This window comes from Nannobrachium achirus (genome assembly GCF_963921795.1).
Source record: "Nannobrachium achirus genome assembly, chromosome: 9".
NCBI lineage: Eukaryota > Metazoa > Chordata > Actinopteri > Myctophiformes > Myctophidae > Nannobrachium > Nannobrachium achirus.
In genome coordinates, this window is record NC_137818.1 from 51,245,134 (window position 1) to 51,268,366 (window position 23,233).

At 43.4% G+C, this 23,233-nt stretch overlaps 1 protein-coding gene across 1 annotated transcript; it reads right to left on the reverse strand.

Annotated features, from left to right (window-relative positions):
* Positions 1–1,839: 1,839 nt before the first annotated feature.
* Positions 1,840–22,824, reverse strand: LOC308290955 (SRSF protein kinase 3; the record flags this gene model as incomplete). The annotated part of the gene is made up of 13 exons (XM_080732870.1): positions 1,840–2,024; positions 2,658–2,750; positions 3,052–3,121; positions 4,394–4,501; positions 5,565–5,641; positions 9,867–10,035; positions 11,035–11,141; positions 11,699–11,786; positions 12,585–12,672; positions 14,048–14,156; positions 19,377–19,483; positions 21,473–21,561; positions 22,801–22,824. 13 exons carry the CDS (start codon positions 22,822–22,824, stop codon positions 1,840–1,842), a joined length of 1,314 nt encoding a protein of 437 aa, XP_080588996.1.
* Positions 22,825–23,233: the final 409 nt, after the last annotated feature.

Consider the following 23,233-nt stretch of genomic DNA (forward strand, 5'->3'; position numbering starts at 1 on the left):
GGAAATTCGGGTTAGTCAGACAATAAGTTGTTCCAGCTAGTCTCAAAGAGGCACATGCACATCTATAGTGATTCACATGGTGCAGGATAGAAAAACATAGATTTTATTTTGGAAAAAAATACACTATTTAAAACGCAAAGGTCTATGTCTAGTTTACACCACCAGCTTGTCCTTTCTGAGACTTGACAGTGCAGAGTGGTAAAATCTCTAACAGAAAGCGGCTTCGGTAATGACGGAAGTTTGCATGCTGCACCTTGTCTGATTTCGCTTAGATCATGTACAAAATGAAATGAACAATAAGGAACACACACTTTTCCATTTTCCATGATTCCATTTACTTGCATCAATTCATGAACAGTAAGATAGAAAATGTTCAACTTTACTTATATAATAGGCTAATAATCGTAACGAAAAATAAAACAGAGCATTACATTATTGAGCATTTTCATAGAAACTACATTGGGCCTCAAGGAATTATCTCACAAATTTTGTTAACGTCACCTCAAGAAATTAATGTAACACCCAAGCAGGGACGTGCAGAGAATGTAGAGAGGCAGGGGCTGGAATTTCCAAAAGGGCCTTTGGTGGAAGCACCGAAAATAGCAGACCTCCAAGCTCACAGCGCGTCACAACGCACATTTTCAGTGTGTGAGGATAAGCATAACCAAGTCAATACTGGAGATGGCATGGGTTTCTACACAGAGAGGGCAATTCCTTCAACATAAGATGCTGCATTCAAGTTCAGGAGAGTTTGGACAAGGCAATTCTCTTGGATGCTGCCTTCAGGTATGGCATTGAAAGAGGACATTTGCATTTCTTTCACCATAGTAAAAATTGCATTTATGGTCTGGAAAGGGCAGTTTTTACAGACAGATAAAAGGGCAGGGGCTCAAGCCCCCTTTAACACATTGACCGCCATTTTAACATACCTCCGTACTCCCACCTGCCATTCGTCTCCATAGACTTCCATGTAATTGGGTGTGCACGGATCATGCACACCCATGCCTAGATAATGCACCACGTGTGTCCACATTGCTCACAGCTTTCAAACAAAAAAATCCGAATGGAAATCCGTTCAGGCATTCATGAGATAACAGCCACTATGTTTAACAAAGATGGCTGCCAAAATGGCTGCCATGCTTGAAAGATGGGGTTGCTATGGGGGTTAAACATGCAATTTCGCGATTGCTATCATGCCTACTCCATTTTTTGGGGTCAAAAAAAAAATTTGGAAAAAAATTTTTTTGAATTTTTATTTTTTATTTTTTTTATTCTCGGGACTATCGGGCCTGGCGGGGAAAGACATTGGAATAATCTCGGGACTATCGGGCCTGGCAGGGAATGAGTTAATGTCTATGTTTGGGTGCACGTGCCTGTACCCAAGATACTCCCACGTGGGAAACCTTCAATTAAACAGCCTACATCAGAGGCTCAGGTTCATAGAGCCATAGTGGAGGGTTAATTAGGCTCTCAGGTTATCAGGCTGCGTCCGGAACTTTGACTACATGGTTAAATGTAATTTTACACAGTAAAATCCTCAGTGTTCATTTATCCATTAGTAACTCTGAGAGTGTGGAAAGGACCCCCATGGGTCCATTTGGTTACATTCTATGTAGAAAATAATAAAAAGGGAATAAATCCAGAGATTTCAAAAAGGTGCAAAATAAAAGTATAAAAGCACATTGATTATCATCATGTGAAGCACAAACGAGTGCTTCCATTCCCCTATCTCCGCCAAACACATGCCGAGTCAAAGGAAGTCTTCCACATGAGCCATCCTTAAAGTAGGATACAGTAGGAACCAGAGGCATGTACCGGTACTAGTTTGGGGTCAGGTTCTCAGGAGGCCAGCCAGGGGTGCTGGAGGCACTGTGCAGCCGTGGGTCTCCTCTGTGGGTAGAAGTTCAACATGCGCCGCAGGAAGTCTGAGAACGCAGACGCCTCCTCCAACTGGAAGAGGTATTTTTCCACCAGGATGTCATAAAGGCCCCAGCGCTGCAGTGGACCCACACGCTTAAGGTCACCTGGATGGAAACAACGGGGCAGAGATTTAACGTAACTGAAAGAGTTACTGCTGCCATCGGTAGTGTCAGCACTATACTGCACTGCAACATTGTTCAATTATTTAACTCTGAGTGTAAAAGTGTTCTCTTACAAGTACAAGCATTTCCCTGCCAGTTTGAAGAAGCAAATTGAGGTATCTGGAATAACTATAACTAATTCTACCTGTGATCAGTTTAAAAAAAAGAAATATCCATACTGTAATTATCGTTTTTATAATCATAATGTGATGTAAAAAAAATTGAAATGAGAAAGCAACAGCTATTCCCATTTCATGTATCTTGCCACTACACTTCATTACTGCTATTGGTTTTGACCTTAGCTTGTATGTTCTTAGACTGTATTATATCTTGTATAAAATTGCTTGTGATATTGTTTTGTACAAAGGTTTCTAAAGATATGTTCAGCATTTCTTCAAATGTGAATGTTAAAAACTGCAAAAAATGAAAAGTATTAATCACAAAGACTGTATTATATCTGTACATACAGTATAGTCTGCGGAGATGTAGGTGATGTAAACCCCTTTGAATCTTGCTGTCTCTAACAAGCATAAAAATCACCTCGAAAATACAAATGTCCAAACGTTGTGCACCCACCTCTGCGATTGAAATATTCTGCCGAATATTTTCCTGACAAGGCAACAGCTGGCGGGATTTTACCCAAAAGTTCCATGATGCGAGCTATGTGATCTGAGAACACACACACACACACACGCGCGCACACACACACACACACACACACACACACACACACACACACACACACACACACACACAGACACACACACACACACACACACACACACACACACACACACACACACACACACACACACACACACACACACACACACACACACACGCACCATTACCATACAGCACAGCATCAGCAAGTACAATGGAGTCTCAATACACCCGCAGTGTAATCTCATTTAATCCTGTGTCAATATTTGTCACGCCGTCGGCAGACTGTATTACACAGAACCAGTACCTTCCTCCAGGGAGACGTTCTTGCCGGCTTTGGGTTCAAACAGGGAGTCTCCAGTGACCAGCTCAAATGCCTGAGGGGGAGCAGAGGGGAAGAAATGAAGGGTAAGACGGTGTGAAGTCTCTCCTCAAACCAGAGCGGGCCAGCTCACTGTTCTTTCAAAGCTGCAATCCGTAACATTTATGTCATATAGCCCACTGGTTCTCAACCTGTGGGTCAAGACCCCCCAAAAAGTTAACATTTAAGTGCTTTTTAATACCTCTAAAATGACAAATTAAACATTGGTCAAATTGTCAAATATTAGAGGCAGAAATTGTGAAAATAGCCGATCTACATGTTCACAACGCCTCGCAACGCGAGGCGTTGTGAACATGTAGATCTTCTATTTTCACAATAGAACCATGTTATACAAAATGTAATGCCTCAACTCTTAGTGCTCGTCAGGGTGGGGGGTCCCCAGTTAAAATATGATTATTTGGGGGGTCGCAGCCTGAAAAGGTTGAGAACCACTGCTATAGCCGGGACTCGAACCCGGGTCTTCAGCATGAGAAATTTCTACCGCTGAGCTTAGACAGAAGCTCTGTTTAGCAGGGGACATTTTTTGGGCAGATATCTCTTGTCAACAAGTCCTACCATAGTTGCGTTATTAACATATAGATATCAAACAGACTTGTTGAAATAATGTTTTATTCACTAAAAGTTATGGATTACAACTTTAATGCAGCGAAATATTATGGTCACACACCTACACTGACAAATGCAAAGGCTATGTTGGGGGATCTCGGCTCCAGTACCTAGTATTTCTACAAGCTCTGAATCTGGGAGTTTGAGGTCACCCAATCTCACTGGCTATATATAGGTCATATAGGCCGTATAGGGGTGTTTGTGTGACCATAAGTTGAGCTTCTGAACAGTAAATTGAATTGAATCTCTGTGTCTGTATGACCAGAGCGAATCTCGCAAACCACTGGACTGATCGGCATCAAATATGAAAATGTCTATTTTTGCCAGACCCATGAAATGGGTAGGCCTACATAAGCAAATGTCTGTCGGTCCGGGTTTTCTATATAAAGGGTATATATGATGATGACATGATGATGACATGCCTACAAAAGGCATGATGTCATAAATGATGATGACAGACAGGGGGTCTGGCACAACCAGGTTGACCTGGTCTAGTTTTGTAAATATGATGTCCGATTTCGTGAATTATCTCAGATGCCCATATTTGGGCAAGACTGACATCATCGTTATGACATCAACATGACATCCGAGTGGGAAGCCACGCCTGCCTTGCGTCGTTGAGATTCCAGTTACAATGTTAGGACATGTCTGTTCAGCTCACCATGCAGGCTACGCTCCAGATGTCAGCGGGCGGCCCGTACTCTGAACCCAGCAGAACCTCTAGAGAGCGATACTGACGCGTCTGGATCTCCTCGCTGAAATGTTTGTACTGAGAAAGACGGAGAAACAGAGAAAACAAGGAGAGAGAGGGTCACGGTGCATTTTAACAGCGTATTTTCTGGAAGTTCATTATTTGTCTATATGGGACCCGGCAAATACTGGCGATAGCAGGAGATGAGGCGATAGTCGAAAAGTGGGCGGAGGAACGTCATCCAAAAACATGATTTTTTTTAAATCTGGGGCGACATCATCCGGCGATAGCCAATCAAATTCATGTGTTGCTTTGTTTGCCCAATGGAGGACGTACGGTTATGACGTCAGGAACGCCCTGAGATTTCTATTGCCCAGAGTAGCCGGCTGTTGCCCGCTGTTAAAACGTGGGGTCAAAGGCAGATGGAAAGAGGGCAAGAGGGAAACACACACAGGGAAACACACACATAAACACACTGGGACCCCCAATCTATACAGTACAATCTGTGTTCATTTAGGTCAGAGATCAATCAGATCAATCATCTAGCACAGGGTCTTCAAAGTTTTCAGGCCAAGGAGAAGCAGGGACCCCCACAACCTTATCATAGATTCCATATAGTTTCATCGTTTGACAGCACAATCGTCAGTGTATTTTGGATTCATGTCAATTTGTGTTTTCAGATATTTAACCACTTGAGCCGTCATTACCTAATAAACTTGACCTTTTACACTATACTCAGTCTGCTCTTTTTCCCCTCTAAACCAAACCTCCTTCCAAAAATAGCCAATCCACAAGCTCACAACGCCTCGCTTGTAGATCTGCTATTTTTGGCTAAAGTTCTCAGAATATGGACTACGGATCAAGTGGTTAATATAAAAAAGGAGAAAAAAAGTTTCTATCACACAAAGATTTGGAGGACCCCCTGTAGTAACACTGAGGACCCCCTAGGGGTCCCGGACCCCCTGTTGAAGACCCTTGATCTAGCATGAGGACCGCCTGGAACCCTCTCAAGGGCCCCTGGGGGTCCCGGGACCCCACAGTGAGAAGCAGTGCTTTGCAGCCAGAGCGGGAGGAGGAGCAACAGTGTGCAGCATAATGTAATAAGGAGGACATGTGCACCAACACATGTGTGAACACTGACCACCCAGCAGGAACTGCCCAGGTCAGCGATCTTCACTGGAATCTGCTTCAAGCTGAGCGCATCCACCTGGGTCCTCTCTGAAAGACACAGCGGGCCATGAGTTCACTCACTGTTTTACCATCATATTTTCGTTGTCGGGTGGAAACCTTGTACTGTATGTCCAAAACCGTTCGTTTTGTATTTATCATTTTAAAAATGAACTAAACTAGTGAAAACAGCACACAGCACAGCACACAACACAGTCAGCACACAGCACACAACGCCTCGGCTGTTTTCACTACTTTTGTGCGACGGCCTTGTATGATGAAGCAGGGCTTTACTTTACGAAAAAACATACAAATTTGAAACTTGGAGATACAAGGTTTTTGCCCGACAGTGACAATGTATATGTGGTGACCTTGTTCTTTCCTCCAACACAGTATAATACATAATGTGAGGACTGGGAGCTCACATGCAGTTTCATTACATCAGTGGTTCTCAAACTTGGGGTCGGGATCCCAAGTGGGATCCCCAAATTATTTTGTGGGGTCCCCAGATACTTAGCTTAATGTAATTTATTTTTTCTCACTCAACGGTAAGCAAACCAACATACAGTATAAGTGTATACAGGGTATCTGCACATTTATAAAGTGACAATTTAAGGACTTTCAAGACAGTTTTAATACCTAACTGGCCAAACTGTCAAATATTAAGTAAGCAAGAGGCAAACATTGTGAAAATAGCCGATCTACCTGCTCACAAAGCCTCGCAGTGCGAGGCGTTGTGAGCAGGTATTATTTTCACAATATTTATCTGTGGAACTGAGTCACAGTAAATGTAATACCTACAATTCCAAGTGCTTGTCAGGGTGGAGGTCTCCAATTCCAATATGTTTATTTTGGGGGTCACGGCCTTAAAAGGTTTGAGAACCCCTGCATTACATCATGGAAAACTCTACTCCACTGGCTCTCAAACTTGACATCTGTGCCCCTTTCCCCGGTTTCAGAACTCAAGTAGCCCACACGCTTTACCCCCAACATTTTACTTCAAAATTCAAATTTTGATGTTCAGTATTGATAAGTTTGAAATAAAACAGCACAACGGCAAATACATTATGGAAATGGAGAGGTTTGCTACCAAGGTCAAGGTCAAGGTAAACTGTATTTGTCCACAAGGGAAATTTGTCTTGGGCTTTCACCCCTGCTACAGCCACACACAAAACATCAGTAACTAGAAGCAGTGCTCTTCCGAGCACAGGTCTCCACCAGGCCGTGCGTCCTGGTGGTGCTACTGTATAATAGGCCAATGTAAAAAGGGTGGCATATGTTCTTCACCTTAGATCTTTCATGGCAATCGGACGCTGCATGCATGATTTCAAGCATTGTGTTCCAAAAATGTGTTTTGCTAAAGTCTACCTGCTGGTGGCGCTATAACAGGACAATGTTAAAAAGGTAGCATTTGTTCCTTGACCTAGTGGGAATATGTGTGGCAAATGTCACGGTAATCGCAAGCTGCGTTGATGATTTGAGGCATTTTGTTCAAAAACGGAGCAATCCTGCAAACTTTGGAAGCTAATATTAGCCAATCAGGATGGAATGTGAAATATCAGACGGATCGGACTTGATCACATGACTATAGAGATACTGTGTACCGATTTGCATGATTTTTGGATAAAATCTCAAGGAGTAATATCCAATAATGTGTTTTACATAAGTCGGTCCAAAGGTGGCGCTATAAAAGGCTGATGTGAAAAATGCAGGGCAAAGGTTTATCCTTAGCCTCTAGGGAGTGCGCTTACAAAGTTTGAAACTGATCGGTGGAGTTATAGGTAAAACCACAAATCGGGGTGTTATAGCGCCACCATGAGGCTGATAAAAAAAAATTAAGTGGCATTTCTTCCTCGGCCTAGTGGGAACGTGTGTGCGCGATTTCATGATAATTGCACTTTGCGTTTGTGATTTGAGGCATTTTGTTCAAAACGGCTCAATCCCACAAACTTTGGAAGCCAATCTTAGCCAATCAGGATGGAATATGCAAAATCGGACAGATCCGTGTCGATCACATGACTGTCGAGATATTGCCTACCGATTTGTAGGATTTTTGGACAAAATCTGTAAGAGTAGTGCACAGAAATGTGTTTAGCAAACATCGGCCACTAGTTGGCGCTAGAAAAGGCCCATTTGAAAAATTTAGGGCAGAGGTTCTAGATTGACATCCAGGGAATGTGTGTGCTCACTTTGGCAGCGACCGGGCCAACGGCGACTGAGATTTGGCGCTCACAAACTGCGAGGACGCACGGACGCACGGACGGACGGACGCACGGACGGACGCACGGACGGACGCACGGACGGACACACGGACGGAGGGGAAAACATACTCTCCCTCAGCCTTCGGCTGGTGGAGACAATAACAGAATACATAATAGAAATACACAACACAGGGGGGACACAACATTACACAAGTGCACAGTGATTAATCAATACTCTCAGTCAGTGGTGTTTCAGAGCCTTGTTCAATAATTTAGTGGACACAGGTACAAATGATTTTTTAAACCTGATGTAATTCCACTTAGGTTCACTGTACCTTTTCCCAGAAGGTAGAAGTACAAACAGACCATTTGTGGATTTCTGCAATTTCCTATTGAAATGCATCGGCTGAATCCCCCATCATAGGCAGAATAAAAGTGCTGTGTGTACCGTGTCCTTACAACAACATACTGTAGGTTCACACAGTGTGTCAGTGTTTCAGAGTATCCCTAAGGGGACACGCACCCCCATTTGAGAAACACTGTCCTGCTCAAGTGGTACTACGTGACTTCGATATGACTTAACTACAAATTTCATTGTGATGAAAACTACTAAAGTATAGCCATTTCAGGCGAGGAACATAAATGTAGAATCTTAATTATTGGTATGCTGTTACTTGTCTTATTTAGCCTTATGCCTTAACCTTGCCTCTTCTATGGTGTGTAGGGCACCGGACTGTGGTAGGTCGGTAGCCCCCCTTTCTTCATTGTTGCAGTCACCCATCCTGTAGACAGTAGCCTACTCCTTCCCTTTGTTATTCGTTTTATGATTGAGTTTTATCTTGTCTCAGTTCATGCATTTGTATTAATGATCTGATCTTTTAGCCGAGTTGACTGACTGTAATTTTATTTTTATTTTGCCAGTATAGTAGTTATGTATGGTGTAACATTACCTTATTTGTCAGTCAGCCCATTTAGAAAAAACCTTTATTTTTTAGTATGAAGTCATACAATATAATTTATTTTGCTGTGTTTGCACCCGTATGAAAACATACATGCTTATACACTTTTATATGTATATATTATGTAAATATATACAATAAGCCCTTTTGCAAATCCCGCCCCATTCTGCCCTGTTACTATGATAGGACATTTGACCCTGGGCAGATTGTTTTTATAGTGGCAGTGAATGGGATTTTTTTTTTCCTTCATAGCCTCATTACAGCTATATAAAGTACCAAAGGAAAAACATCTAGGTGATATTAATAAAAAGGGAAGACAAAGGTACAGTAGTTACATTGCAAAACAGGGGGTTTACCCGAAAATATATGTTTTAATTTGTTTAATCCCAGTGGGACAGAATCCTCTTTGCAGATTCTTTTATAGTGGTAGTGGATGGGATTTTTTTCCCCTTCATAGCCTCATTACAGCTATATAAAGTACCACAAAAAACACATCTACGTGATATTAATAAAAAGGGAAGAAAAAGGTACAGTAATTACATAGCAAAACAGTAGTTTTCCCCCCGAAAATAAATGTTTTAATTAGTTTAATCCTCTGGATCAGAAAGAGAATAGACCGCGCATTGCATCCTGGGTAGGAAGAGGACAGAACTATAATCCTAACCTCACATAATAGGCTGGCTTTTCGTAATTCTGCCCATTTAAAATATATGTACCCAATCGTGACTCTTAGACCATTGATATGGTCCATGTGAACTAGTTTGTTGAAGCTTATTCATTATGATGAGCGAGATCACGGCCGAGATCGCGGCCGTACCGGGCGATCGCCGTGTCGCGCACTGTGGACAGTTTTGAAAGCCACATTTAACATTCTCCACTGCACAAACTCCACCCCCGATAGCAAAAAGTGAATGTTTTTTTCTGGTTGGCCAGTCAGGGAGTCTCAGGGACCAATCAGAAGGCTGACAAACGGTCTATTCAGTGCCTCAGTTTTCAGTGCCTCAGATTTTGTGAGTTTTGATCTGCAAGTTACTGTAAAACTTCTAAACTAAACCGGGGCAACCCCACAGCCCGGCCACACATACTGGTAAGCATGTGTTTTATATTTATATTTACCTGTGAACTTGGCATCCTTCCTGTTCAACCCAAGGGAGGAGCTACTGCTACTGCTCCCCGCTGGCTGTGTGTGGGACTGCTCCACCTGACACAGCAGGATGTTCTCTGGTTTGATGTCTGTGTGGATGATCTTACACTGGGAGTGCAGGTAGTCCAGTCCCTCCAGAACCTACAGTACAACAGGTATGTATGGGAGGAACTTAGTCATGTTTTCACATTCATTGTTGGTACACTTTTAAAAACCTGCTAAGATTACACACATTTAAAGAAATTACGAGATGGCAGTCATTATCAAGTTGACCTCTTTCAACCTAGAGCAGGGGTCTTCAACAGAGTTACTACAGGGGGTCCTCCAAATCTTTGAGTGAAAGAAACTTAGCAGATCTACAAGCTCACAACGCCTCTTGCTGCGAGGCGTTGTGAGCTTGTAGATCGTCTATTTTTTGCAAAGAGCTTTGGTGTAGAGGGGAAAAAGAGCAGACAGAGTGAAAGGTCAAGTTTATTGACAGTTCAAGTGGTTACATATCTGAAAACACAAATTGACATGAATCCAAAATACACTGATGATTGTGCTGTCAAACAATGAAACTATATGGAATCTATGAACAGATTGTGGGGTCCCTGCTTCATCTCTCTCTCAACTAAGGGGTCCTTGGCCTGAAAACGTTGAAGACCCCTGACCTAGAGGCCATCTTTTGAGCATGCCATCTCTTTAAAGACAATATATTTTTCAAAAGATTTCAGAAAGTGAAAAAAATAATAATAAGAAAATGGCAGATCTACATTGACACCAGGGACGTGCTGGCCATTGGGAAAAGTGGGACAACTCCCGAAAGGCCGGTCCATTACCGGCCGGTCCAGGCCGGCCATTAAAAAAAATGGCCATCCAACAAAATAAATATAACTTGGTGAGTGGCCAATGCCCGCGCACAATGATGGCCTCTCCAACTCCTTTTCCCGGGCTGAATCAGGGGCCCAGTACGTCCCTGATTGACACATTGTGAGTTTCTAGATCAATTAGTTTCAATATTCTTGTGCGATGCCTCAATATTTTGCCTTGGGCTTTCATTGATTCTTCTACTGTATAACTCTATGCATATTCCGACTGACTTCTCAATGGTTAAATATTCTCTTGTCTCGTGATGTACGTGTCCCTCTTAAACTTTACCTGAGTGATTATTTGTTTGACCCAATGCAGTGACAGGCCTGGGTTTCCAAAACACAGCTGGCAGCTTCTTAGGTCAGGACCCAGCAGCTCCAACACCAGACATACATCTACTGAAGTTAAGGTCCATATTATGCAAGAACTCAGATTAGTCTTCGACAGGGGTGAGATGCCGTGAGCTCGGTAAAATGATACCCTCTGTGCCTCCCTGCTTGGCACTTGGCACCAAGGGCTGGATAGGGGGAAAGTCCCTGAGATATACAGTAGTATAGCGTCATGTCCAGAGGGAGCACATGTAGGCCTAAATCAAGCTGCCTTACGCTGCATAAACAGGTGATGAACTCCTGACGTATGGGCCACATAGGTAAATATATTTTGTCAGATTATTTTTTGTTACAGCAGCTCATTTATTGACACACACACACAGCTTCACAGTACACACACACGCACGCACACACACACACACACACACACACACACACACACACACACACACACACACACACACACACACACACACACACACACACACACACACACACACACACACACACACACACACACACACACACACACACACACACACACACACACACACACACACACACACACACAGAGAAACAGCACTTTAACTGTAAGTGTCAGGTTCAGTCTTTAAAAAGGATACGAACTCCGTTGACCCCAACTAGCTTAAATTCATCTAACAGCTGGACAATCCTTCTGCTGGATGGGTGACGAGCAGCAGGACCACTGACCTGAGGAGGGGGGGGGGGGGGGGGGTGAGAAAGAGGATATTAGGATGAGAGAGAGATAGAGAGAGAGAGAGAGAGAGAGGGATGAATATGACAAAAGTTGGGGACAGAAGGAGAGAATGCAAGAAAGCGGGAGACGTGTTGCTATAGGGGCGCCTAAAGGCGTGACCAAACCGTAGTCAGATGATCTGACATCTCCACCTACCGATACATCAACAAAAAATAACTGCATTGTATAACTAGATATGTTTGTATAGTTATTTTTTAAATGCCAAAATGTTATCCTGTTTTAGCACCTACTTTGAATTTAGATTACAGAAAATCAAAGCACTTCCAACTAAGTATTCCCAGTATTTCAATAACTGCACTTCACAGCAGATGTACTAGTTATATTGTATAAGAAATGCTCTGTCATGCAGTGAATACAATGTTATTTAACCAATCTATAAGGTAGAGTATGTTAATACAAACATCTTTCAGGGGGAGAGGTGCTTGCCGTGGATTTTCATCTTTGGACATGTCACCTCTCCCATAATCTCTCAAAACAGATAATTTTTTTTTTTTTCTTTTTTTTTTTGCAGATGCGTTCCCAGATTGGTATTCGCTTATCAGTAGAAATTGTGGCACTCGTGCTACTGACTTGGGTACGAATCCGTTACAGCTTTAAAATAATGTTTTATTCATTGTATTACGTTCTTTTAATGCCAAAATGACTGTAGTGGAATTCCAACAATACACATACAAACAAAGTGGGAAATATTATTCAGGCTAGAAAGAGAGCAGGAGAGCAAGAGCACTTACACATCGCAGAAGTGTGAGTTCATCTTGTCCAGCCAGCGTGAACTCTGGACCACTCTTCAACACCTTCACAGCTACACGCCTGCCCAATCTGCACACACACACACGCACGCACGCACGCACGCACGCACGCACGCACAAAAAATTGCATATAGTGAGTATTAGTGACATGCCCAACATAGGAATGCCAGATTCCAAAGTGGTTTATCTGTGGCTTTTGTAACGGAACTATCTATGTTTATGAATAATTTGGGCTTATATCTATTTAGCATGCTATCATATTATATTATTTATATAATGTCAATAGGGTGGAACTCTGCACACTAGCAGCCTGCCTGATAGCGAGTGTTTTCTCTCTGGAAGCCATTGTTTTGACAGCTTGGTGCCACTCATGTAATAACATATTGTGGAACCATGGTACTTTCCATTGGTTACCACCCATTTGATAAGGATGCTTTAAATTGGATATGTTTACCCTGTACTGTCAACCCCTCTGTCTCTCAATACAGTGATTTTAATTATTACACTGGCTGTCTCTGAGTCTTATTCTTGTCGTGGAATAATTCTGTACTGTATTTCATGGGAATAAGGGGGGTTTCCCAGCCAAATTAATGAATTATACCATCAAAATCTGTTCAACCACTTAAACCCAAGTGGAAGAAATTGAAAAACTTGAACAATTGTGAAAAGAAATTATATATTTGAAAACATTGAACCTTCTCTCATGGGGATCCCTACTACTAGTAAGACGCCTCAGGGCGACATGCGACCTCGCCCTTAATTCTTGGCCATCTGGCCAATAATGTATATCGGACCAGTTACCTATATATGGAGACCCCTGGTACCCATATATGGAGATCCATGTACATCCTTTTTATGCCCATTTATGTACATCCTTTTTATGCCCATACATGGAGATCCCTGTCTAAACCAGCCACACAGGGCTGTCTTTCTCCATATATTCCCATATGAAGTCCTGATAGATATGTGCTTAATATTGATGACATCTGATGTCATCAATATTAAGCTCTCCATATATGGGCATAAAACGGATTCTGTTAGAGTGGATCCCATGACATCACAACATACAATATCTTTTAGGCCCATACATGGAGATCCCTATCTGAACCAGCCACACAGATATGGGCCATGTCTTGGCCATCTGGCCAGTGATATATATCGATGACAACAGGGATCTTCATACTGTATATGGGCATTAAAGGGATTCTGGGGAATACCCATATATGGACTTTTACAGAGGTTATGTCACCTGTGATATCACCTGTGATGTCACAGTGATGTGTCAGGGGAACCACAGTGTCAGGCGTGACTTTTTCAGCGGCAAACCCATAGACCATCAAAATGTGTACACCTCTACACGGACACGGACAAGCTGTGACGTTTCTCATAGTAAACTTGCGACCTACTGTACGGTCGCAATCACCATCGTCTTTTCAAATGCCAACCTGAGGTCCACGCAGAGCCAGACGGTGGAGAAGAAACCCCAGCCGAGCTTGGAGACAACCTGGTACCTCCTGTTGAAGATGTCTCCTATCTGGACGGGGTGGTACCCACCTTAGGAGAAGAAAAACAAACACTTTTAACTCCAAAGCGCTCAATAAAACTCATTGGACTATCTGATTTGGATCAGGAGGTAGAGTGGTTGGCTGGGAGTCAGAGCAGTTCCCGGTCTGATCCTGCCTCCTTCTGGCATGGAGTCAAAGTGTCCTTCAGCAGGATACTGAACTCCTAACTGATCCTGGCAAGCAGGTCTGTGTCTTGCATGGCTGCCTCCGCCGTCTGTAGCCTGATTTATATTCCATTATACATAGCCCCTTTTAGAACCCTGCATATAGGCCTACCTCAAAGGTATTCAGGGTTCTGAAAAGGGTTATATTATACATAGATAACGTGGACCGAAAATGGCTGATCCTCAAGCTCACAACGCACCACAATGTGACCCGTTGTGAGCCTGTAGATCGTCTAATTGTTGTATAAATTAAGCGTGAGGGAATGGGTAAAATGTGTATGTATGCACGGTAAAGAGTTTTGACAAACGGTTTTATAAATAAATGCAGTCCAGTCCACATACATTTAATCATTCAAGAGGGTTTGCCTCTCTCACTCTGTACTGAAGCGGAATGTTAGCGTGCCATGTTCTGAGCTCTGAGCCCAGGGGCGTCACAAGGGGGGGGGGGGGGAGTGGGACTGAGTTACTGGGGCCCAAGGTGGAGGGGCCTTCATTATTTTATACTTTAGCTATTGGCAACAGAGTCTTATGCACACCTAATCAAAGCTTAGCAATGGGTGCGTAGGTGGGGGTCAACATCAATTTCATACATGCACAAGAAGTACATAGGACCCGGACACCATCTTCAACTTGCCAAAAAAAAAACTCTTTTTATTTAATGCAACATCAAAGACCTTCTTCAGGCATCTGAAGCTTTAGCTATTGAAAAATAGCAGATCTACAAGCTCACAGCGCGGCACTCGGTGTTCCCAGTCTAAATGGGTTAAACCCCTCCCCCTATGAAGAACATTCATGGGGGATCCACAGTGAATCATTGTACCCAGGGCCCAAGAAGGTGCGACACCCCTGTCTGAGCCACGCTGCTACACCCACCCCCACTAGTAGGAAACCTGATCCGGGTGACGGCATCAATGTAACGCCCGGGATTCCCGGGTCTCCTGGGGAAGGGACACTAAAGCCAAACATCTTAACCACCAGCCTATGGGGGAATCCCTCCTTGACCAGGGGAGACATTAGGCTTCTGGTGTTCAGGCAGAGGCTCTGCCTCTGAGCCCCTCTGCTACGCATGCAGGACACACATTCTCACCTTCTGAAAAGAAAAACCTTCATAGCAATGGGGTGTGTGCAATGACAATAAAGATGAAGGGAAAAAAAAGGGGGGGGGGGGATAATTTCATAGATTTATAGAAGGTATGTACGTCTTTATCAATGCAGCTTGTTTATAAAAGTTGCATGGTTACAGATGAATGCAGTTTGTTTTCTTTTTGTTTGTTTCTGTCCTCGTCCCCATTAAGGGCTCTGACAGCTGTGAGGAAAAACTTTATTCATATAGCACTTTAAAAAAAGTGCTTTACATATGAGCCATGGTACACAAAAACAACAAAAACAGGAAGCAGCAAGAGACATTTTCAGCAATCGACATGATAGACTGAAATTAATAGGAGTTGGCACTGAAAGCTAATCTATAAAAGTGTGTTTTCAGCGGGGATTTCAAGGAGGAGACCGATTCAGCAAGCCTGATCTCCAGGGGCAGAGCATTCCAGCGTGTTGGAGCTCTGGTGCTGAAAGCCACATCGCCTTTGGTCTTTAAAGTGCAAACGTGGCTTTCTAGAAGTGCTTTGCCTGAGGATCTCAGACAGCGTGTTGGCACACACAGGGGAGAGCAGATCAGATAAAGGCGGAGCAAGACCTGACCTAGCCTTGTATGTCGTAAGCAGAATTTTAAAGTCAATTCTAAAAGGGGTTGGAATAAACAGCGCTTGTACAGTAGGACTGTTTTCAAAGAGCTCATGTTTCTATATCACACAAAAGGGTAGAGCCAGATGCCAGATTTAATGATTAAAACCAAGGTTGATCCTGATTTAGGAGAGTCCTAGCTAGAATTCACAAGTTCACAACTCGTTGCAACACAATTTTTTCAGAGAAAACGTTGCCTATAATGACACGCCCCAAAATGGCGACGGCATGCTGGAAGTGGTTCAAATCTGGACACATCGATGATATCGATGTCAACAAAAGACAGACACATGGATCTGACTCTACAACTACAAGAGGTAGTGATTAGGGATGGGATGGGACGATATGAAAATGTCATACCACGATTATTGTGACAAAAGATATCGCGATTTACGATATTATCACGATAATTTAAAAACATTATCCTGGGGCGGAAGCTATTTAAAAAATTTGCCGATCTACAAGCTCACAACGCGTCGCAAGCTTGTAGATCTGCTATTTTTTGGCAAAGACATTTGATAGAGTGAAAAAAATTACTGTATCAAGTACGTATATTATAAGTACCTTTTACCAATTATAGAGGGTTTAAGTGGTACCGAATATACAACTGTTGGGGGCCTGTTTTCAATCGCAGCCAGTGCAATGAAAACACTCTGGAAGCCGTTGTGGAGACACCACTCCATCTCAAGAGAGACCAAATTAAGGATTTACAACACCTCAGTCCTCTCCATCCTCCTTTATGGAGCAGAAACCTGGCCTCTCAATAAGACCCTGGCTTCCAGAATAGATGGCTTTGATACCAGAGCGCTGCGCTCAATAGAGGGGATAAAATGGCAAGATAAGGTCTCCAACATTACGCTGAGGGAACGCACCCAACAGCCCCCCGCGTCCCATCTGGCAGCACAGCGCCGCATGCGCTGGTACGGCCACGTCAAAAGACTCCCTCCTGATCACCCTACTCACGCTATCCTCCACTTCCAACCAAAAGACGCTGGCTGGAAACGCCCCCGCGGTGCCCCCCGCACGCGATGGATTGATGCCGTCACCAGGGACCTACACCAAATGGGCCTGTCGCTGGATGAAGCCGAGTCCCTAGCACAGGACCGACCCAAATGGAGAAGATTGGTGAAGCTGATAGGCTCTACGCATGACGTCGCCCCCGACGCCGAGCAAGAGAACTGATGATGATGATGAATATACAACTCAGCAAATAAAAGGTGAATTGATTCCAGTGCATGACGGAGGACGATATCACGATAAATTAAATCTCCACGATACGATTATTGTGAGTGTTTTTTATCACGATAAACGATAATATCGCTTATCGTCCCATCCCTAGTAGTGATGTTGTACAGCACATACAGTATGTCAAACTCAAGGCCCGGGGGCCAAATCAGGCCTGTGAATGAATTATCTTTGGCCCGCGGGATGATATTAATTTATTAGAACTGGCCCTCTGGTATATTGTACAGTACACCACAGGGAAGCTTATCGCCTGTGCTCAACTTTCAGTTACCCCTCTCCCCAAAAATGTTTAAACAAAAGTGAACTCTGAAAACTGGGGTTTTCAAAGCCAGGTGGGAGGCAGAGTAGCCTACACGTTCACAGATGTAAAAGGGCAGGTTCAATACGTGCAATCATTTCAATACGTTTTAAATAAACATTATTGAACCAGAGTGCTGAAGATAATCACAGCCGTGTTGTTGATAGACAGGCCTACAACGACCGACACGACCTCAAGAGTGACATTGCTCTCTTTAGCTTTCCGTCTTGGATAGCATCCAAAACAATGGAGAATTTAAACTGAATGGCATGCAGGACAAGGTATTATCATGATATAGGCAAGCAAGGGTTACAGTGCTGTTGGAAGCGAAAACGATAGCCGATAATGAGAGAGACGTACTGTATATCGTCACTGTCGCGCAGAAACCTCGCAAGTTTCAAATTTGTACGTTATTTCATAAAGTAAAGCCCTGCTTCGATCATCATACAAAAGTGTCGCGCAAAAGTAGTGAAAATAGCAGATCTACAAGCACACAACGCCTCGCGATGCGAGGCGTTGTGTGCTTGTAGATCGGCTATTTTCACTACTTTAAATTGTTTTTAAAATAAGAAAAAAAGGAAGGTTTTGGACATAAAAGGTAACCTGACAACGACGATATATCGTCACTGTTGGGCAGAAACCTCGTATCTCCAAGTTTCAAATTTGTACGTTTTTTCGCCAAGCAAAGCCCTGCTTCATCAGACAAGGCTGTCACACAAAAGGAGTGAAAACAGCAGATCTACAACTAGATGGTCTGTTTTCACTAGTTTAGTTCATTTTTTAAAAATGATAAAAACAAACAGGTAGACAGGTAGAGACAGAGTGACCGATAGAGATACAGACAGACAGAGAGAAAATTGGATTCAGAAGGTGAGACACATCAGAACAGTGTGAAAAAGGTGACGGATCAGACAGGCATGCAGGAAGGACACATGCCCCAGGGCCCCTGGATTCAGGAAACTTTTCACAGCATCACAACCATGTCCCACTGGATGCTCAGAAGCTGTGTTGCCCAGGAGCCCCCAGGGGGCCACAATCCGTCCTCGAAATGACAGTATACGTGGCACGTCCTCTTTGATTTTCAGGGGCTCACAGTCGGGAAAGTTTGAGTACGACATTTCTACTGCAGTGCAGCAGGGGTTCCCAAACTTTTTCACCACAAGACCCAAGAGAGAAATGTGGTGTCTCCCCGAGAACCACACTTAGAAAAATAGTCAAATAGGCCTACATTATAAATGAACCACTTAGGCCCCCTTTAAAATAAAACTTTTTTGAACGATAGCCTGAAAATGTTTGTCCTTTTTTGTTAACACTAGCACTATTTTCATGCCGTTACGTGGCCTTCAGTCCGTTATTGCACTGATCATAGCAATGTGGTCACCGAGTTAGGGCCATTTGAAGTGTCAAATGCTGCTGTACACTGCTGTAGTGCCCCTTATGTGTGCAATGTATTTATTTTTGTCTTTACAGTATGTGTGGCTATTGTCTTGGCCGAGCCCTGAACAGTGTTTGTGCCAAGTGCGGTGTGGATCAGAGCAACGCCTCGCTAGTCTGGAGATTACGTTTGTGACATCCACCACCCACCGTACACCCACCCTCTAGGCAATTTAATATATGATTTATGAAATTGTTTGCTTTTTCTTTACTTTATTATTTACTCAGAAAACATACAAATGGGTCCTAACTCCCAACTCCCAACCATTGTTTTGGAAACAGTGTTGTACAGCAGAGGTTGACACAGAGGACAGAGAGGGGTGTTTGTTACCAGGGCAGTATTCTCCAGGGTCCTCACACTCCCGGCTGTCCTTGGGGTCCAGCTGTTCGTGACGTCCCAAGTCCTCCAAACCAGACGATGATGACCCAGCTTCACCGCTGAAATGCACAGGCACGTGCACACACACACACACACACACACACACACACACACACACACACACACACACACACACACACACACACACACACACACACACACACACACACACACACATGCACGCAAATATACACGCACGCGCACATGCATGCACACAAACACATAGACAGACATTTATTTGCAAACGTTCAGCCTCTCAAGTACCCACAGCTTTATGAACACTCAAATGTATGTGTGCAAGCACACACACACACACACACACACACACACACACACACACACACACACACACACACACACACACACACACACACACACACACACACACACACACACACACACACACACGCGCACGCGCACACACACACAATGTGCAATGGGGGAATGTATAGGGGCTACATATTGAATTAAATATGTTTTGTTTTATTTTATTCATTTGCATACATTAACTTTATAAGGCAACTATAATGTGTGTGTGTCCATGTGAGCATGCATGCGTGTGTATGCGTGTGCATGTGGTGTTACTGAGGGCACACAGGGTAGTTAAACTACTTTTAGACATCCTTTCCCACGGGACTTGACCCGCTGTGGAAACATGTCGCAGGCGGCCAAGCTAAGAATGGCTCCCCGTCTGAAAACGGAAGTGGTCGCAGCATGATCTCACACCTAGTAAATCATTTTACAGTCTGCTCCAGCAACATCCCAGCTGCTCCGAAAGCATTGCCACTTAATGGTGTCCCCTAAATGGGCTTGTGTCATTACAGGCCCAAATTGTCAAATAAAAATAGCGGAAATAACCACAAGCCATCCACAAGCTCACAATGCATTGCATGTCGGCGCACAGTGAGACACGTGAGCTTGTAGCTCGGCTATTTCAGTTATTCATCATGCGATGAAGTGTACTGTAGGGCTTCACTGGTTATGTGGGGTTGACTGGAGGGACTTTGGTTTCACACAAGCCCAGTGTCGTGGCTAGAGGTACAGTAGGCTTCAAAATTAACATTGCTGTGTAAGATGTTCTCAGCTATTTCAGTAGGTAGAAGTAGCAATACCACAATGTAGAAATCCTACTTCCTCCTAATATCTTCCTACTGTCCTACTATTATCGTCTCCGCCAGGCCAAAAGGCATGGCTGAGACAAGACTGAACAGCTAATATTCTGCACTGTTGGCTTGATCACAAGAGAGATCACAAAAGAGTCCACACGCACTCCCTGGATGCCAGAGTAGAACACAGCGTGCCGTTTCCATGAAACTTTGCACATTCCCACTTGACAATAGACATGCAGAGGAAGAAATGCCACCCTTTTAACATATTATAGTGCCACCAGGAGGCGGACTTTTGCAACAAAACATACGATACCGATGTTGTTTAAAATAACAATTTAGCCGATAGCAGATACTGATACCGATATTTGTTTATTTCGTTTTTGGTGTTATTATTTCCCCATTTGGGCCAGGTAAACAAATAAATCAACATTATAAGAAATAACTATTGAGAATCTACTCTCTTGGTAGGCTGCAAATAACCAGCACACCAACATAGCCAGTGCAAAATGTATGCTTATCAACAACAGATAAATATGCAGGTACCGATAATGACCGATAGCGGTAAACATCGCCCGATACGATATGTACCGATGGCCGATATTTCGGTGCATCCCTATATTATTACTCCTACAAATTGTGTCCAAACATCACGCAAATTGGTGCACATTATCTTTATAGTCAAGACGGATTCATCAGATTTTTCATATTACATCCTGATTGGTGAATTCTGAACATTGCTGCTCCGAGGAGCAGCTTTTTCTTGTTTTATTAATTTACACTCAACAGCAGATTTGAACCAGAAACACACATGAAGGTGTAACATTTGTTTCCGGTTAACATGCTGCTGGGCCAATCATACAAGGTTCCAGAAATATCTGCAAAATCCTGCAAAATGAATGTTTTGTTGTTTCATATTAGAAGGCATAGCGTCATACTCACAGGTAATGCTTTGGTTTCACCTGGGCAGCGGTGTGGGTGGAGTGTAGATAACTCATGGTGGAGGAGTAGAGGTAGCCAGCACAGCACCGCTAAGGAGATGAACACACACACAGAAATGACCGGGTGTCACAAGTGTTTATAGCAGTAGCCTATAAGAGGGTCAGTGTGTCAGTGTGTGTGTGTGTGTGTGTGTGTGTGTGTGTGCGCGCGCGCGCGTGTGTGTGTACAGTAGATGTGTTGGAGATTTCCCTGCCCCTGAACTTATCCAATCAGGGCCCAGTATGCAAATATGGGGCAGGTTTCTCACCAGAGGCATTTTTTGAATCTGCCCCTTGGAAATGCAGCATGCTTTCCACACAGAGATTCCAGAGTCAGACTAGTGATATTAGTCTGGCCATGCCAGGCTATCATAGATATGTCATAGACCAGTGGTTCTCAAAGTGGATTCCAGCGTCTCTGTGGGTTCCTTTAGTGGGGTCTAAATTGACCCATACAAGTCTGTAACTCTGACAGTGTACAAATGGAACCAAATGAACCCGTTAGGGTTCATTTGGTTCCATTTGTACACTGTCAGAGTTAAGGGAAGACCTTCAAATTTGAAAGTTTGAAAACCACTGTCATAGACAACTGACGTCATAGATGACTGACCACATGAAGTCTCATGACTTGATTCTTCAGTTGAAAAAGTAATAATTTAGCGAGCAAGTGGCCTGTTCTGCCGTTGACATGGTTTGAAAGGGAGAGTTAGCACAAGACATGTAAACAATGGAGAGAGAGAGAGAAGAGACTCAAGAGAGGAAGAGAGAAACATTAGGAGAAAGAGAGAGAACGGGTCAGAAGGACATCACATATATTAGCCTACCATGGAGGGGGACAAGCCTGCGATTAGACGTAAAACAGCTCATCAAACAAATCGATTTGATAGATTATAAAAAATGTAGATCATCAAAAAAATAGACGATCCACAATCTCAACGTGTGTCTCGATGCAATATGTTGTGAGCTTGCAGATTGGCTAATTTAACATTTTTTTTTGTATATACAAAATATATGATTAAAAAAAAACACGCCTCTCGATTATTTGATATAAATCAAAAAGGTAATCGAAATAAAATAATGGATAATGTTTTACCTGCAATGTAGTATTTCCTGTGCAGGAGAGTGGTCTGTAGAAAACAGTCCAGTAAGGGTGGTTCTGTGGTACAGTAGTACAGGTATCCAGTGGGTGTCCTGGATAAAAGTCAGCAGCGAGGGGAGAGTTTAGCTTCAGTAAGAGAGTCAGCAAGATCTAAACATGGAAGCACCTCCAAGCACAGACTCCTAACTCACTGAGCCGCCTGTCAGCCTCGACATGTGTACACAAATAAATCTGGATAAACAGCTCGCTCATTCTCTGTCTGTCTGTCTGTCTGTCTGTCTGTCTGTCTGTCTGTCTCTCTCTCTCTCTTTCTCTCTCCTTTACTATGGGAAACAGGCACGTGCCGTGCACACATAGACAGCAAAGGGGGCTTGAGCCTCTGCCCTTTTTTCCGTCTGTAAAAAGTGCCCTTTCCAGACCATGTATGCTGTTTTTACTATGGTGAAAGAAATGCAAATGCCCTCTGTCCAAGAGAATTGCCTTGTCCAAACTGTCCAGAACTTGAATGCAGGATCTTATGTTGAAAGAATTGCCCTCACTGTGTAGAAGTCCATGATGTTACGCCACATCTCCAGTATTGGCTTGATTATGCTTAGGTCAGTGTGGTATCAAGCAATGAAAATA